Genomic DNA, 16743 nt, shown 5'->3' on the forward strand with positions numbered 1-16743 from the left:
AGAACCTACAATATGAATTTTTTCAAGAGTTATTAATTGTAGATTGCTATCCCTAACGGTATTTTTTTTTTTTTTTTAAATACGGTAGTAGATGTCAGTCTTAGTAATGTCTTGTTATTCAACATTTTTAGTTTTAATGTGTTGGTTTGTTAATGTAGCTAATGTAACAAACATACTACAAAACAGACATGAAAAAGTCTTCTTTACAAGATTCTTCCTTTGTTTTATGTTCTTTTATTACATAATTTACTGTATGTTGTAACAGTGACCAAAGGTTCAAAAAGCTCTGCTTTTGTAGATATATCAGATGGAAAAGAAACTCCTCGAGGGGTATGTTTCTGATGATAATAATAATAATAATAATAATTTATTATTATTATTATTATTATTATTATTATTATTATTATTATTATTATTATTATAATAATAATTTGATTTGAAATATTAATACATGCAACTACTATAAAGACATTGACAAATGAATCAGAAAAAAGATGGAAACATGGCTAAATATTCTTCCAGTCATGCGAATTCAGAAAAGTAAACATTGCACAGTATGCCTAGTGCCATCTCTCTTGTACACTTTAAATACCATGAGAAAGAAATTCAAATACTGTATCTTGGGCAACTGTTGCTATTAGTTACATTTGAAAATGGAAGCAACATTCTGTCTTAGCTTGTTTGTGGCAGGGCTGAGGAAGTTTTGTCTAGAAAGAAAACCATAGACAAATTTAACACCTGACTGGGAGACTATATTTTCCAGCTGTGTTAGAACAGATTTACAGTGGTCAAACAAAGGTGACTCTTACGGTGGACCGTGTGTAGCAGATGTATCATTTCATGCTGAGGGCAGCAGAAAACCAGAGAGTATGTTTTATTGCAATGCAGAACAAATCCTGACAATACATACGTGTATATACATATGCCTGCCTGCTGTCAAGGTAGCTAGTTGGATTGTGATTTTTGTTTTCTTGAAGGCTAAGCTGAAGAAGATCTTTTCTTCCTGACTGAAAAACTTAGACTAGCTAGCAATCGCACTGTAACTGGCAATTGCCATTTTTATGTGGTGATGCGGTGAAAATAAGTTATAACATGCAGTGTAATACTGTATATACCTTTCTATGGTTTTAAGTGTTGTGTATTCTTTATGGGTAAGGCTGACAGCAAAGCTAGAGCAGGTCTTGTATAAAGGATCCTAAAGAGAACACTTCACAAAACAGAAAAGAGCACAATTTATGTAATTATTACGGTATGCATCAAACTATGAAAATAGCATTGGGTAATTAAGTTGCTAATTGTAATTAAATATGTATTTTAAATCAATAGATTCAATTATATAATGACATACAGGATTGCACATAGTTAACAATAAAGACTTGGTACAGTAAAATTGAAGACTGCAGATAATTATTTCCATAAAGTACAATAAGAGTAAACATTTCAATTGAAGTAGTATGTGGTGAGATTTGATTGTCTTGATAATAAAAAATCTCTGCATTCTATGGTAGTTCATTGATCAAATGTTCACCGTTTCATGTGAAGGTTTTTGGTAGAGATTTCATAAGTAGGGCCCTGTGAAATTCACGGGAAAATTTAAACGCCAGGACTAACCTGCAATTCAGTCCTAAGCCTCCAGATGTCTGTGTAGCCACTCCAGCTAAACTGATCTAACGAATAACTAAGGAATCGACACATTCTGGATAATTAGAAAATACCCCCTAATTACAAGGGACAATTCTGGCCATTTAAGAAATGAATGCATTTAAAGAAAAAGCTTACCTCAAGATTAGCTGTTTTAGAAAAAATGGATGCACCAACAAAATCAAAAAAACATTTCTTTGAGATTGCATGCAGCAATATCTACCTGGTGACTAAACTCTCCTTGATTGCAACGCATGGTAAGGGACTAGTGGATCTTATACAGTGGTTTGAAATCTGTAATGTTAGAGTTCATCAGATGCTTAATAAAGTTACACAATTACTAAATACATACAGAGCACGAGCACAGATGCCAGTGTACACAAACAGTGTGCTAAAACTTTCCACAAAGTTTATGGAAAATTGACAAGCTACTACAACCCTGATCAGTGCAGAATAAAACCACGTTTTATTCAACCAGCTCACAAGTTTCTGATGGCATTAAGGATTTTCGACCCCCAACAAGTTTGTAGTTTAGATAAAGAAACCCTCCTGTTAGATTCTATTCCAGGGTTCAATGCTTACTGTAAATCAGGAATGGAGGGACATCAGCAAAAGGAAATGGTAGTGGAATTTGTTCCCAAGTATATTTTAATCTGTGCTTTAGCTAGTACTGCCTTGACATTGTATGTGTTTCAGCAGAACCCATCATTTTAACTATTGGTATTCCAAAAGAGTTCTGTCCAATTTGCAAAAGTCATTTTACAGAATATTTTAAGTTAAACTTACAACAAAACTGGGCAAAAGTTTTCTCTTTAACTCTGAGTGCCAGATCCATAAATTATGGTGACTGGTAAATATCTGAATGGAAATATATTGCCCTGCAATTACCACAATTTATTTATTTGTTTCTGTTAGTAATGTACAAACCCTGCGAGGAGCTAATTGCTGTACAAAGAACATGTATAATAGTGGCACATCAAACAAGACATTGTTTACACACGATTAGAGAAGATATTGAAGAAACAAATATGTCGGGGATGAAGAATGTCCTTTAGAAAGTTCCATCTCAATTGGATATCTTCCCATATGTTGTTGATGCTGCTCACATCTTTTGATATTGAGATGATTAAATAATTCAGACCTCATTTCCTTGTTTTTTATTTTGAGAAAAATTGAATATTCAGTTACTACAGTGTGAGGCTATTCAAACAAGTAAAGCGTGTGTTTCTAAAAACTGTAGGAGAGCACTGTGCTTGCCATTAACATGGAGAAAAAGTAACTGTAGATTTGCAATCTTGTCATCACTGTCAGCACCACTCAGTGCTGCATGACTAATTGACAAGTCGATGGGTAGTCAGATAAAAGAGGATTGTGGATCACTGTCAATTTACCAATCACAGGGCTAATACATGCTGAGCAGTACCTTGTATGAATTAGATTGTGTGTGTGTGTTTTAGGGTCCTGTCCTTGTGCTGTATAATTAACAGGGGAAACTATTATTCATCACAATACTGCACACAATACAAGTTCATGATAGACATGGTATTATACTATTATTATTCATGTGCAATTGCAGGTATAACAACTGATTACAATAATAACATACTTTCATTAATAAGACTGTAAAGAAACACAGTTGTTATTTTAAAACATACTGCGTGGTCAATTTTGTACAGTAGTCCCTTTAAGATACAGGATGTCATCAAGAGATAAGAATAACAAGATATCCTCAAGTGAACTATGTCAGTAATATCTTAGCCTTTGAATTAATAAACATGGGACTTCATGCGGGATACTGTCTTTTAGGGATTAAAGCTTTGAGCTTGAATATGAATAGCTCTTACTTTTAAGTGAGTTATTGATCAGTGTTTTTTTATTATTATTATTAACAATGGAGATGTGTATTTAAGTGGAAAATTAATATGTCGTGTGACTGAGTAAAATAATTCAGGAAGTTAAAATGTGTTATTTCACTATATATATATATATATATATATATATATATATATATATATATATATATATATATATATATATATACAGAAGTATTCGCCCCCCTGCAAAGTTTTTACATTTTGTTGGCACCTGAGCGTACTCCGCAACGCTTTCAAATTAGACTTTACATATAGAATCTACACAAACTGCTCGACATTGGTAGTTAAAAAATGCATATAGAATATAAATAAGTAAGATTTACAGGGAAAAACAGATTCATCTCAGTTGCATAAGTATTCAGCCCCTTTGCTACTGCAGCCCTAAATCAGGTCAGGTGCAAATGATTTATTTAAAAGGTCACACAATTATTGAAATGGTTTCAGCCTGTGTGTACACAAAGTGGTTTAACTTGTAGATAATTTTCCTCAGGTATATAAAGACTTTCAAGCTGCAACTCGCATAGTGATCCAACAAAGCAACCATGATGACCAAGGATAAAAAAAAGTCAGGGATAAAGTGGTAGAGAGGCACAGAGCAGGAGAAGGGTACAAGAAAATTTCAAAGGCACTGATTATCCCTCTCGGCACAGTGAAGTCCACCATTAAGAATTGGAAGATGCATCATACCACCCAGACACTACCCAGATCAGGTCGCCCTCCCAAACTGAGCAGCCGGGCAAGCAGGAAACTGGTTCGGGATGTCACTCTGAAGCCAACAATGACCTTGAGAGATCTGCAAAGTTCTGTGTCTGAGATGGGAATCAGTGTTCACACATCAATAATAAGCCTGCCCCTACACAAAGCTGGCCTGTATGGACAAGTGGCAAGAAAGAAGCCATTACTCAAAAAGCCTTATCTTAAAGCACATATGGAGTTTGCGAAAAAGCATGTAGATGATACTGCAGACATCTGGAAAAAGGTTTTGTGGTCAGACAAGACAAAAATTGAACTTTTCGGTTTTTATTACAAGCGTTACGTCTGGCGTAAGCCCAACACTGCACATCACCCAGTCAACACCATTCCAACTGTCAAGTATGGTGGTGGCCGCATCATGTTATGGGGATGCTTCTCTTCAGCAGGGACTGGGAAGCTTGTCAGGATAGAGGGGAGAATGGATGGTGCAAAGTACAGGCAAGTCCTTGAGGAAAACCTGTTTGAGTCAGCCAAGACTCTGAAACTGGGGAGGAAATTCATATTCCAGCAGGACAATGACCCGAAGCACAAAGCCAAAGCCACACTGGAGTGGTTGAACAAGAAGAGAATTAATGTTCTTGAGTGGCCCAGTCAAAGTCCTGACTTGAATCCAATCGAAATTTTATGGCGAGACTTGAAGATTGCAGTCCATCGACGATCCCCAACAAACTTATCAGAACTGGAACAATTTTCCTGTGAAGAACGGGCAAAAATGTCGCCATCCTAATGTGCAAAGCTAGTAGAGACCTATCCAAAATGACCCATAGCAGTAATTGCTGCAAAAGGTGCTTCTACCAAGTACTGACTGACATACTTATGCAAACATTAAATTTCATTTTGTACATTTTCTTTGCAAGTTTTGCTGACATTTAACCGCCTCCTCATATAACACTGTTCAGTTTAACCACTACAGCTTTGAATAAAAAAAGTTTGTTTGAAAAACTGTGCATAAATTATATATATATATATATATATATATATATATATATATATATATATATATATATATATATATATATATATATATACACACACACACACACATATGGACATTATGTATTTTCCTTCTAGTTGATTTGGGTATAAATCAGATGCATGCCAACCCCTGTTTTATGATATTTTAAATCAATTTTTAATCCTTGAAAAGCTCTCACTAAATCTTCTACACCCACATGGTGCTTAATGACCTCTTATGGTTTCATTAGGACCATTAATTCATTTCAGTACCTTGTTCAGTAAGTAACTTTTCTTCCCAGTATTTGTAATGGTGTATAACTCATTCCCTTAAGCTAGGAGAGGAAATTAAATTTTTTAAAAACATTTTTTACACTGGAAAATACATTAGTGTTTGGACAGATTTCTATTACTTAAGCTCTATAAAAGGGAAGACTGGCAAGAGAGTAAGCAAATTGCTCAATATTATTTGTAATAAGGTCACATTTTGCACAGGGGAATTGAAGAATGGCTACTTGGTGTAAGTACAATGTCATCTCAATTTAAATAACTATTTACAAAGATTTTTTTAATCTGTCATTGCTTATATGATATACGAATGAGTGTTGTAGCGTCGAATCACTTTTTCATATATTCAACACTACAGAGTGATTTAATTTTGGAATGTTAATTTTGTATTCATTCAAATCCAATGACGATTTGCACTGTTCTATATTACGCCACACTTCTAAGCAGATGCAGTGCTTGATTTAAGGAAAGTAATTCTATAAATATATGCATTCTTTCTCATACGTTGTACTTGTTATATAAACAGGATACTCAATGAACATTCTTGGAGTGCTGTGTTTATTTTGCCCTTTTCAAGGGGTTGTCGGTTTAGAGTTTTTGGATTGGCTGCTAAGTTACATTATTATTATTATTTAGATGATAAGTATTAACGTATTAATAATAAACTGATTTTCATCAAACCAACATAACGGAATGGTCAGAATACAGAATACAGCAATTTGTGGCAAACGAAAGGACAGGTCTTCAGTTTGCAGTAGTAAAGGTAAATGAAGAAAGTCCTGACTCTCTCTTGCACCGCATCGAAGTCCTACTCTCTAGCCCCCTGATTGAGTGTCCCAGTTTCCCTTGTATTTCCAAGCAGGATGACAGTAACTGATTGGTCCGTGTTTGCCTCTGTTTGTTTGGCTCCTGCTGATCTGGCAGGTATGTGGAGAACGTGCAGCAAGGAGGCTAACCAGTGAAGGGCGTATTAGGAAATGTACATGGTATTTCTAAATATTCCAAATTTCAATTTGATATTTCAATGCAAAGAGGATTGTGCCAGTGCGGTGTACTGTTCTCTTGCAAAACAGTGGCTACTCTTGCAAGTACAGTAAGACCACAACAGCTAATTTGTATTATCATTAGAGTAATTTGAGGTCTTTTCTGGAATACACTCAAGTAGTGGTTATTAGAGGATTGAGAGAGTAGTTGAGTTATAACATGCCTTAAACATCACTTCATGAAATTGTATGACAAAATCATGTATTATTGAATACAAAAGCATTTCCTTGCTTGTTGCATTGCATTTATTTGATTTGGAACCAGAATAAATGCAAACACATTGTAACTTATTTTTAGAAACCTAATTAAGCGTTAATGACCGAGGTCTTTTACTGCCAGATAACCTGTGGAGGTATGTGGGCACATAGCCCAAGTCATTATTTGCCAGTTAAGGAAACCGCTTGTCATTTAGTAAAGTTGCCATATTCCCTCTGAAATTTTTTTAGTTTATCTGTTGTGCAGAGGTGGATGTTGCAAACAAGATTACAGCACCCCGTTGCAGTGTCGTATCTGTTCTCTTTTCCAGAAAACTTTTAGATATCTGTAAGACATGCCCAGCCAGAACCAGTGGTCTCTGCTCTAGAACCTTTCCCATCATTTGTTAAAGCTAAGCTCCTGCTTTTCACATGCCTCAATTCCAACACTGCAGACTTTACAGGGGGAGTTCTTTTTTCAGTTTGATGCCTCATATGATCTAGCAGAACAAGAGACCAAATGGTCACTGTTGTATTAATGTACAGTAGCCAATGGCAGATCTACCGTAAGTACCACCACAGTTAAAGGAGTAATATCAGATGATATTTTTCCATAGATCTTACCTGTTGTACATAGCTAATGGAAATGTACAGTAGGTCTCTAGGAAACATGATTACTATATTTATAACTCGGCTGATGCATCACAGATTCTCCATGCCACAGAATGTGCAAGAAGCCACTGCAGAGAGGTCAGGGCAGCGTATTTATAATAATTTACAATAACATGATATCTGGAACAATGCTAGACTAAAAAACATCTGTTACTTACTTTCATCTCTGCTATATTTGCACTTCCTGGTCAACCAGCCAGATTCATCCCATAATGGCTGTCATGCTTTACAGTCAGTGGCATGCAAACTAACTGATTTTTTAATCTCATATGGTACCAGATAAAAAAGTAAAAAAAAAAAAAAAATTATATATATATATATATATATATATATATATATATATATATATATATATATATATATATGCTTGTTTGCTAAAAGATGTGCTTTTTTCAAATCTGAACATGTGAAATCTACATAGAGAATGGCAGTGCACAGCAAGTGCGATTTATGGAATTATGTTTATGGATATTAAGGGTAAGTGGTTATTCTTGTATACTTTATTTAATGTTTTTGTAATGTACATTATAAAGGTCTACCTAAGTTGTTTGTTTAAAAAATATATATGTTTAAAATGCATACAAGGAAATAAGGGACATTAACTAAATTGAAAGCAGAAATACATAACTTTGTGAAACAAGAAGACAGATGAATTGTAAACTTTATAGCTTGATTTGTCATCTACGCTTGGTATCTTACAGCTTTATACTGATATGCTTGTTTGTTGTCCCTTGTACAAATTCAACACATGCTGCCTTTTACTGTACATAACTTCCAGAGGACTGCGGATTGTTTGCAGAAACCATCAATCCTTGAGGACAGCTTTAGCCAGCTTTTTTTATTAAAAGACTCTTTCATAAGACGAGCTTTGTGAAGTAAATTGATACAAATTACAAAATGTGGCTGATCATTATAGGTAATTTTCATCTGAAAGTATTTCAGAAAACGACTGGTGCCAGCTTGTGATATGTGTTTTAGGCTTAAAAGTAAATGAGAAAAACATATTGCTACCATTTTGTTGTTATTACACAAGTGTGCATGTATGTCTTTTTTTTATAAGATTGTTGCACTAACAATACTGTTGTTGTTGTTCTGACCTCAAGAACTGCACATAATTTGTATTTTTTTGGTACTGCAGTCACGTGAAATTCTGATACATTTTTTTTATAGTTGAATTTATAGCGTTATAATTTACTACTTGCAATATTTCTGGAGATGTGAGTGCTAGCTACAGGAGTTAGGATGAAAGTGTAACCCACCCCAGGGTATGTAGCTTTCCATCTACATGCTATCAGGTGGTGTCCATTGTAATTATTTCTGTTTACAAAACAATAAAAAAGCCATGTTCTCCCTGAATAACTGGATTCCAAGGGAAGTTTCAGTTACATTGCCTTTGACAACTTCCTAGAGAATGTAGGATCTGCAAAGCAAACCTTCGGTCTTGTATAGGTTGTTTGCGAAGGTTTCGAGAGCTGTGGGCCACTGTATTCAGAGCTGTCAATGTAAACCTTTTCCTTGGGATTTACTGCTGTTTAGCAGGAAACAGCAGCCTGCTGCCTACACACTTAACGCCACAACACCTCTTTTTAAAGCGAGGTCCTTACATGCATAAGCAGCAGTGAGCTGCTTGTTGTAACGCTGCCAATATGAGAGAACATGTTTTAAAACTCTTTCCTGGAGGTCAAGAAGCCTTGGAATCTTTGGGAGCTAGACCACTGACTGGAGTTAATATTTCAAATGAGAGCAAAGTTATCAGGTTACTAAGGCTTGGCATATCTAACAAGTACTGCTTTATAGTCTGTCAGATCCCAGCTGGGAGAAAGCAGCAAAGAGAGGCACGTTCATCTTTGCCTTAACTGTGTGCTTTAGGGGACCTTATTTGGCCAAGTTTTAATAATAAGCAATGAGGCTGGCAGAGGGATACTTTTGGCACCATTCAATATATTTTATTCTTACAAAAGAGATTTGTCCCAGTAAGTTGTACGCTTGCTGTAGATGTTTTATAGCAGCCATGCTGTGCATTTTTCTATGCTAAACCATTTCAAGAGCTGTTGCAGCCAAATGTGCAAAATTTTTTATGAGTACATCTATACAGATATAAAAAGGAAGAATATATATATTTACCTAATTTGCTGTCTTTTCTTTTTTTATTGGAAATCTAGAATGGCAAGATTTTGCCAGTTTTTAATGGGTGCCAAACAGCCTAGGATGCTGGCTGAGTCCATAGATAGAAGTTTAATCTTTCATCTGTTTCTTTTCTGTATTTATCTTGCTGTAGACAATTCAGGGAATGTATTTTCCTTCTGCATTGGCACCCAGAAAAACCACATAAATGTGCAGAGCAGCCTGTTAGGGTTATGTATCACCAATAAAAAGATACATAAAAAATAATGCCTGGGTATAAATAAATACCCAGGCATTACAATGGCTAATATGACAAAACTCTACAGTTGAAACAACTGTGATACTTTCCTTGGAATAGTGCAAAAGCTCAGATTTAATGAAACACTAGTTGCATTTGGTATTCCGGCAGTAAATTTGGGATTCCAGGGTGATATGACTGCTTTACAGCCAGCAGTGACAGTAATTACCTTTTTAAAGAAAATAAACATTTCAAGGAAAGCGCATCAAGAAGAATTTTTCACAAAGACTCTTCCTGATAAGTTTACCTATTATAGCTGGTCGTGATGGGGACGTAACAAACCAGTTTTGCTGCGTTACATTGCAGTTATGTTTTAACTTGATTATGCTGAGCTTTGGGCTCAGCTTTGCCTTGTGATCCTCTTGCCCAAACTGCATGAGATGACATCTCTCATACAGTAAGAGACACCCCTACACACCACATATTCTAAAATTAAGAAATTATAAAACTCCCACATATGGCATTTCATTTGGACAAATCTTGTATACCATGGGAAGTACAGTTTTATGATGACTGCCTAATGAAATAATACTAATAAACTGGGTAGGTGACATTTTAAACACAAATAAAATACAGTTGTCACGATGTATTGCATAAGTAAATATACATAGTATTCACTTTATGGTAGGAAGTCAACTTGAACAGTAAGTGGAGAGCCCCCCCCCCCCCCCCCCCAATCAAATCGCACCCTGATTAATAATCACTGTGTTATAAGGGCAAACAAGGTCTTGACTTGCTAATAAAGATAATTCCAAATGATCCTGTGAACATAGGCTGTTGAAAGCTAACATATACAGTACGCATTTTGCTTTTGCAAAGATTGATGCAACATGCCATTTTGAAACTCAGATCTACCATTTGTTTTTAACTATCCAGTTTATTTTCACTGCAGGCAAGAATGAATTATGATTTTCATGTATGTTTTTAACACTCCAGTAAACATTTAATGGGTTGGCGTGTGTATACCGTATATATAAGTAACGTTTGGTAAACAAGTGATGAAATTAACTGATTTACTCTGCATGTAGTCCTTTTTAATCCAAAAGGAAATAATAATAATAATAATAATAATAATAATAATAAAAGATACATGTGGCATGTGCTTGGCTATAAATGAGCATTCTCCAGACAAGCATACATTATTAGCATTTCTGAACTCGTCCTTTAGATATTACAGGAGGTAAAAACAGGGTTTTAGGATTTTTTTTTTTTTGCAGTTTTACTTCAAACAGATTTTTAAGCATTAATCAAAACAAAAACATGTTTCTTTACTTTGCATTGGTTCTAGCAGTCGGATATATTATGAGAGTAAGTTTGTGAGCAATTTTTTTTTTTTTTGTAATACAAAGACTTGCTTTCATCTCAACAAGCATTAAGTAGCAAATGCTTACAGCTGTAACCCTTCACAACTTGCAGGTTAAAACAAGTTGCCTATGAATCCAATGTCGGTATTTAATTGATGCTGCTATATTTAGCAGATTATCATTTTATATAATATTTTAGTTTGCAAAAAAATGATGCTCTATTCTAAATTCAGTACATATTGTTTGTTTGTTTATTTATTTATTTATTTATTTATTTATTTATTAGCTAGAATTGCATTTTGTTTCTCCCTTTCCATGTAACTCATGCCAAAAGAAGCGATATTTTAGGGTTTCCGGAGATGATATTTTAGGGTTTCCGGAGATGATATTTTAGGGTTTCCTGGGATGATATTTTAGGGTTTCCCGGGATGATATTTTAGGGTTTACGGAGATGACATTTTAGGGTTTCCCGAGATGATATTTTAGGGTTTCCCGAGATGATATTTTAGGGTTTCCCGAGATGATATTTTAGGGTTTCCCGAGATGATATTTTAGGGTTTCCGGAGATGATATTTTAGGGTTTATGGAGATGATATTTTAGGGTTTCCCGAGATGATATTTTAGGGTTTACGGAGATGATATTTTAGGGTTTCCCGAGATGATATTTTAGGGTTTCCGGAGATGATATTTTAGGGTTTCCCGAGATGATATTTTAGGGTTTCCCGAGATGATATTTTAGGGTTTCCCGAGATGATATTTTAGGGTTTACGGAGATGGTATTTTAGGGTTTCCCGAGATGGTATTTTAGGATTTCCGGAGATTATATTATATTTAGGTCAAGCTTGTAATAGAAGTAGTTTTTGTTTTAGTTTTGTCTTTTTGGTGTATGATACACACCGCTAGCAACATGTAAAATTTGATTTTAGTTATAACATTTAAGTAAATTCAGTTTTAAATGCATTCTTTTATAGATGGTTACATGTTTAGAGCATTACAAAACCCAGTTTTATTCTTGTATAAAGCTGACTGACATTTTGATAGCAACTGAGATAGATATTTCTGGAGTGCATCTTCTGTAGGGACTTTGAACAAGTGTATAGAATCTGTGTTGCTTATCACTTTATATGTTTTCACATTTATAGTATACAAGAGGAGTCACACAGGTTTTAATTCTGCATAGGTAACAGAACATTTCTTCCTATTCAATTTGTAAGCTAATTGTATTTTAGAAGTAACATCTAAAAAGACCATTAATCATGTTAATTTGGAGTTTTGGTGATATTACAGTTTCTGTTTCCTTTCTAAACTTGCTTTTTCTCCCCCTGGTTCTCCTACAGCTTCTTCTGGACATGGTTGGCTCCACAGATGAAGTGTTGCAAGAAGCAGCTGCTGGTTGTGTCGCCAATATTCGCAGGCTTGCTCTGGCCAATGAAAAGGCCAGATATGGTTAAACATACCAATTCCAAAGCACTACATTACCTGCCCAGGTATCACACATTCATGATTTACTCAGTAACATTTTCTGGACACACAATAAAGATCTTGTATGCTGTCTAAAGCAAACCAGATTTCTTGTGAATATGAAAAAAAAAGATATATATAATGGAAGAATGCTTTGTTTCATTGGCTATTTTGAAACATGTTTAATTGACTATTTAATTCTACAAAAAAACCTGAATTCTACTTTTGACAAAGATATATTTAAGCAAATTCCATTCACAATATGTTTTGCATTGTCTGGTTTAATAACAATAAATGTTTTCTTCATTGTGTGTGGCTGTGTTATAAATGCTTTACACTTTTCTTTCTGTGCTTTAACCTGCCTAAATGCCCTGTCGTCATAGTTTTGTCTGCTCTTTTTTTTAAAGATTAATATGAAAACAGAGGCTTCACATCTGGTATTGTTACTATAACTAACAGCACACAGCAGCAGCAATTGGAAATAATATACCTCCTCCAAAAAATCAAAGTAAAAGCAATATTTTAAAATGTTAAGTCTATGCCAAAATGTCAAACCCATGTTATTTATTCACCTGCATTGTCAAATATGCAAGAAAAAAACAACAGTAGTTATTTATCTCTTTGCTGGTTTAAAATAGATTATTTTAATTACAACATTTTAAAAACAGGCTTTTCCTTTAAAGCATAATTTTCCAAAAACAATATCACAAAATTAGAATGTCACGTTGTATTTGGAACAGGACACAGAATAAATCTGCAGTTACCTGAATTAAAATGCTTCAAATGTATGGAATTGTCATTAAATTATGGAAAAAGAACCAATTACAAGTAAAATGGAAAATAATTGTATAATTGCCTCACTAATTGTACTGCTGCCATGGAAATTAAAAATTGATACACATAGTCTGAGAAGTATGATATTACTCTATTGAATTATTAACAAAAACATCACGTTGTGTTCTGCTTCATTTCAACTAAACCCTACTGACGCTCGGCATTGTACCAATGTGTTTTTTTTTATTATTATGCACTGTATTAAGTATGTGGTGTGTGTACTGTGTCATACGTTGCATATGCTCAGTGGCTGTCTGGGATTAGTACAGACGGAGAGAACAAATAGAAAAGCCACAGAAGAGTTGCAATCAGGGGAGGTATAACATGGTGTCTCTGGCTTTCTGCAAATGATAAAGAAAGATCGTCTTTTTACATCTCAAAGAAACTCAATGATTGCAGAAAAATAAATAATTTAGTCTCTTGCAGTAACACTGGTTCTCAAACACTTTTTTTGGTGACCTCAGATTGTGGCTGCACTGCAAATTATTCCTAAAAATACTAAGTATATCATATGAAAAATAAAGACAATATAGATATTGTAGCGACCCGGGCACCGTGTCTGCTGGACTTGTATGTTGTCCCGTTTGTTTGTCTCGTCTGTCTTGTCCTGTGTATGTGTTGCATGTATTGTAAGGGTGCCACCATGCCACTTAGAATGGGGAGAGGAGCGTCTGCCAGTCATGGCGATGACACGGAGGGGGTTTTTGCGAACACTGTGGGGAATGTCAGAAAGCTAGCCCTAGAGCCGTCCCACGAGCTCCACTGGTGCCATTGCCCCTAGTGGAAGCTCCGTTTGAGCGTATTCGAATAGATATAATGGGACCGCTAGAAAGGAGTGCGGCAGGATACACACACCTATTGGTCAATTTGGATTATCCTATGCATTATCCAGAGGCCATTCCCCTCCGATCTGCATCTGCTAAGTCTGTTGCCAACGAGCTTGTGAAGGTTTTCTCCCGGGTGGGGATCCCCAAGGAAATACTGACCGACCAAGGCACCAACTTTATGTCCCAGCTAGTCCGCGGAACATGTAAACTTTTGGGGATTAAGACCATTAGGACCTCGGTCTTTCACCCCCAGACTGATGGTCTTGTGGAGCGTTTTAATAAGACCCTCAAAAACATGTTGCGCAGATTTATTGACAGTGACCTGCCCTACTGGGACCAGCTGATTCCTCCCCTTCTATTTGCTATCAGAGAGGTACCTCAGGCTTCTACGGGATTTTCACCATTCAAGCTGCTGTATGGGCAGAGACCCCGGGGTGTGCTCGATCTGGTCAGAGAGATGTGGGAGGAGCAGCATGATAATTCGACCAATACTGTCCGGTATGTGTTGGACCTGCGCAAATGTCTTGAGTCTGTGGGAAAATGGGCACATGACAATTTGCAGCAGGCTCAGCACAGACAGGAGACCCAATATAACAGGGGGGCCCGGTTACGCACATTTCAGCCAGGGGATAAAGTGCTTCTATTGTTACCCAGTTCTGAGTCCAAACTTCTGGTGAAGTGGCAAAGACCTTTTGAGGATAGGCGCCGGGTTGGGACAGTGGATTATGAGATCTGCCAGCCAGAGCGACGGAGAGAAAAGCACATTTATCATGTAAATCTCTTGAAGCCCTGGTTGCAATTACGTCACAGACCTGGGACCTGATCTTTCTGTGTTGGCGAAAAAGGGGTCGGTACAGATTGCAGATAATCTGACACCAACACAGAAATGTCAGGTTCCGGCGCTGGTGGCGGAGATTCCTGATGTGTTTTCTCCCGTCCCGGGGCAGGCTCGAGTAGCCCACCATCACATTGAGACTGAGCCGGGGGCGCCAGTTCGCCAGAGGCCGTACCGCATACCTGAGCGCAAAAGGCAGGTAGTAAAGGTGGAGATTGACCAAAGTGACTGGAACAGTCCGATTGTTTTACTGGATAAGCCGGACATGTCAACTCGATTTTGCGTTGATTTCAGGCGAGTTAATGAAAAATCACGGCTCATTTTATGACGACACTGGATTTAATGAAGGGCTACTCGCAGATACCCCTGACCCCGGAATCTAGAGAGAGAACGGCATTTTCGACTCCCTTCGGGTTGTACCTATTTAGGACCATGCCCTTTGGGTTGCACGGAGCACCAGCCACTTTCCAGCCGCTGCTTACATAGATGACCTGATGTAACTATCACTATTTAATCATATCCTGATGTCACTATCACTTTTATCTGCTGTATTATTGAATTGTGGTTTGTCACACTTGTACTTTGCTTGAACAAAAGTTATTGTATTTCTTGCTCTTATTGTATTACTTGTATTGTAACACTTGAAATGTATTTGCTTACGATTGTAAGTCACCCTGGATAAGGGCGTCTGCTAAGAAATTAATAATAATAATAATAATAATAATGACATGGTTATCCACAGTGAGGACTGGCCAAGTCATCTGTGTAAGGTAGCGGCGGTGCTGCAATCCTTGCGGGAGGCTGGGCTCATTGCTAACCCAGAGAAATGTGCCATGGGGAAGAGTGAGTCGGAGTATTTGGGGTATCGAGTAGGGAGTGGCCAGATCAGCCCGCTGGTTGCTAAGGTGAAAGCCTTGGCTGACTGGCAGGTCCCTACGACCAAAACCCAGGTGCGCTCTTTCTTGGGACTAGCGGGCTATTATAGGAAGTTCATCCCGAGCTTCGCCACACTCGCTGCTCCCTTGACAGACCTCACCCGGAAGGCTACCCCAAATACAGTTCAGTGGACTGAGCTGTGCCAGAGAGCCTTTCTTGCTTTGAAGCTAAGGCTATGTAGCAAGCCAGTGCTATGCAGTGCTGATTTCAGTAGGAGGTTCACCCTGCAGACGGATGTGTCAGAGACGGGTCTCGGGGCAGTGTTGTCTCAGGAGGTGCGGGGAAGCGAGCACCCGGTCCTGTATATCAGCAGGAAGCTCCTTCCCCATGAGAAAAACTATAGTACCATTGAGAAGGAGGTGCCCCCTTAGCATGGCTTCACTGGATGAAGGATAACAACGACAGAATAACGCGGTGGTACTTGGCCCTGCAGCCCTATGCCTTCAGGGTAGTCCACCGAGCAGGGAAACTGCATCAAAACGCAGATTTTTTCTCTCGGGAAGGCATGGGGATGTAGGATTTTCGAATGGACCAGTGGTGCCATTTTGAGGGGGAGGATGTGTAATAGGGGAGTTCTGTACTGACTATCTGGCGCATCCGTGGTTCTGCAGGAAGAGGGCAGCAGTCTCGTAAGATCCGTCTGTCAGTCATGGCGATGACACGGAGAGGTAGGGAAGAGGGTGTGTTGGCTTTCCCTCTCTCTG

General features: G+C 37.2%; 1 protein-coding gene across 1 annotated transcript in view; it reads left to right on the forward strand.

The window, feature by feature from the left end:
- LOC117394924 (outer dynein arm-docking complex subunit 2-like) overlaps positions 1–12918 on the forward strand; it is an 88492-nt gene extending 75574 nt beyond the window's left edge. Inside the window, exon 20 of the mRNA XM_033993666.3 lies at positions 12484–12918. Coding sequence (XP_033849557.2) covers positions 12484–12597 — 114 coding nt within the window. The 3' untranslated portion in view covers positions 12598–12918. The remainder of the gene's footprint in view (positions 1–12483) is intronic.
- Positions 12919–16743: the final 3825 nt, after the last annotated feature.

This window comes from Acipenser ruthenus, chromosome 3 (assembly GCF_902713425.1).
Source record: "Acipenser ruthenus chromosome 3, fAciRut3.2 maternal haplotype, whole genome shotgun sequence".
In the NCBI taxonomy this organism is placed as follows: Eukaryota; Metazoa; Chordata; class Actinopteri; order Acipenseriformes; family Acipenseridae; genus Acipenser; species Acipenser ruthenus.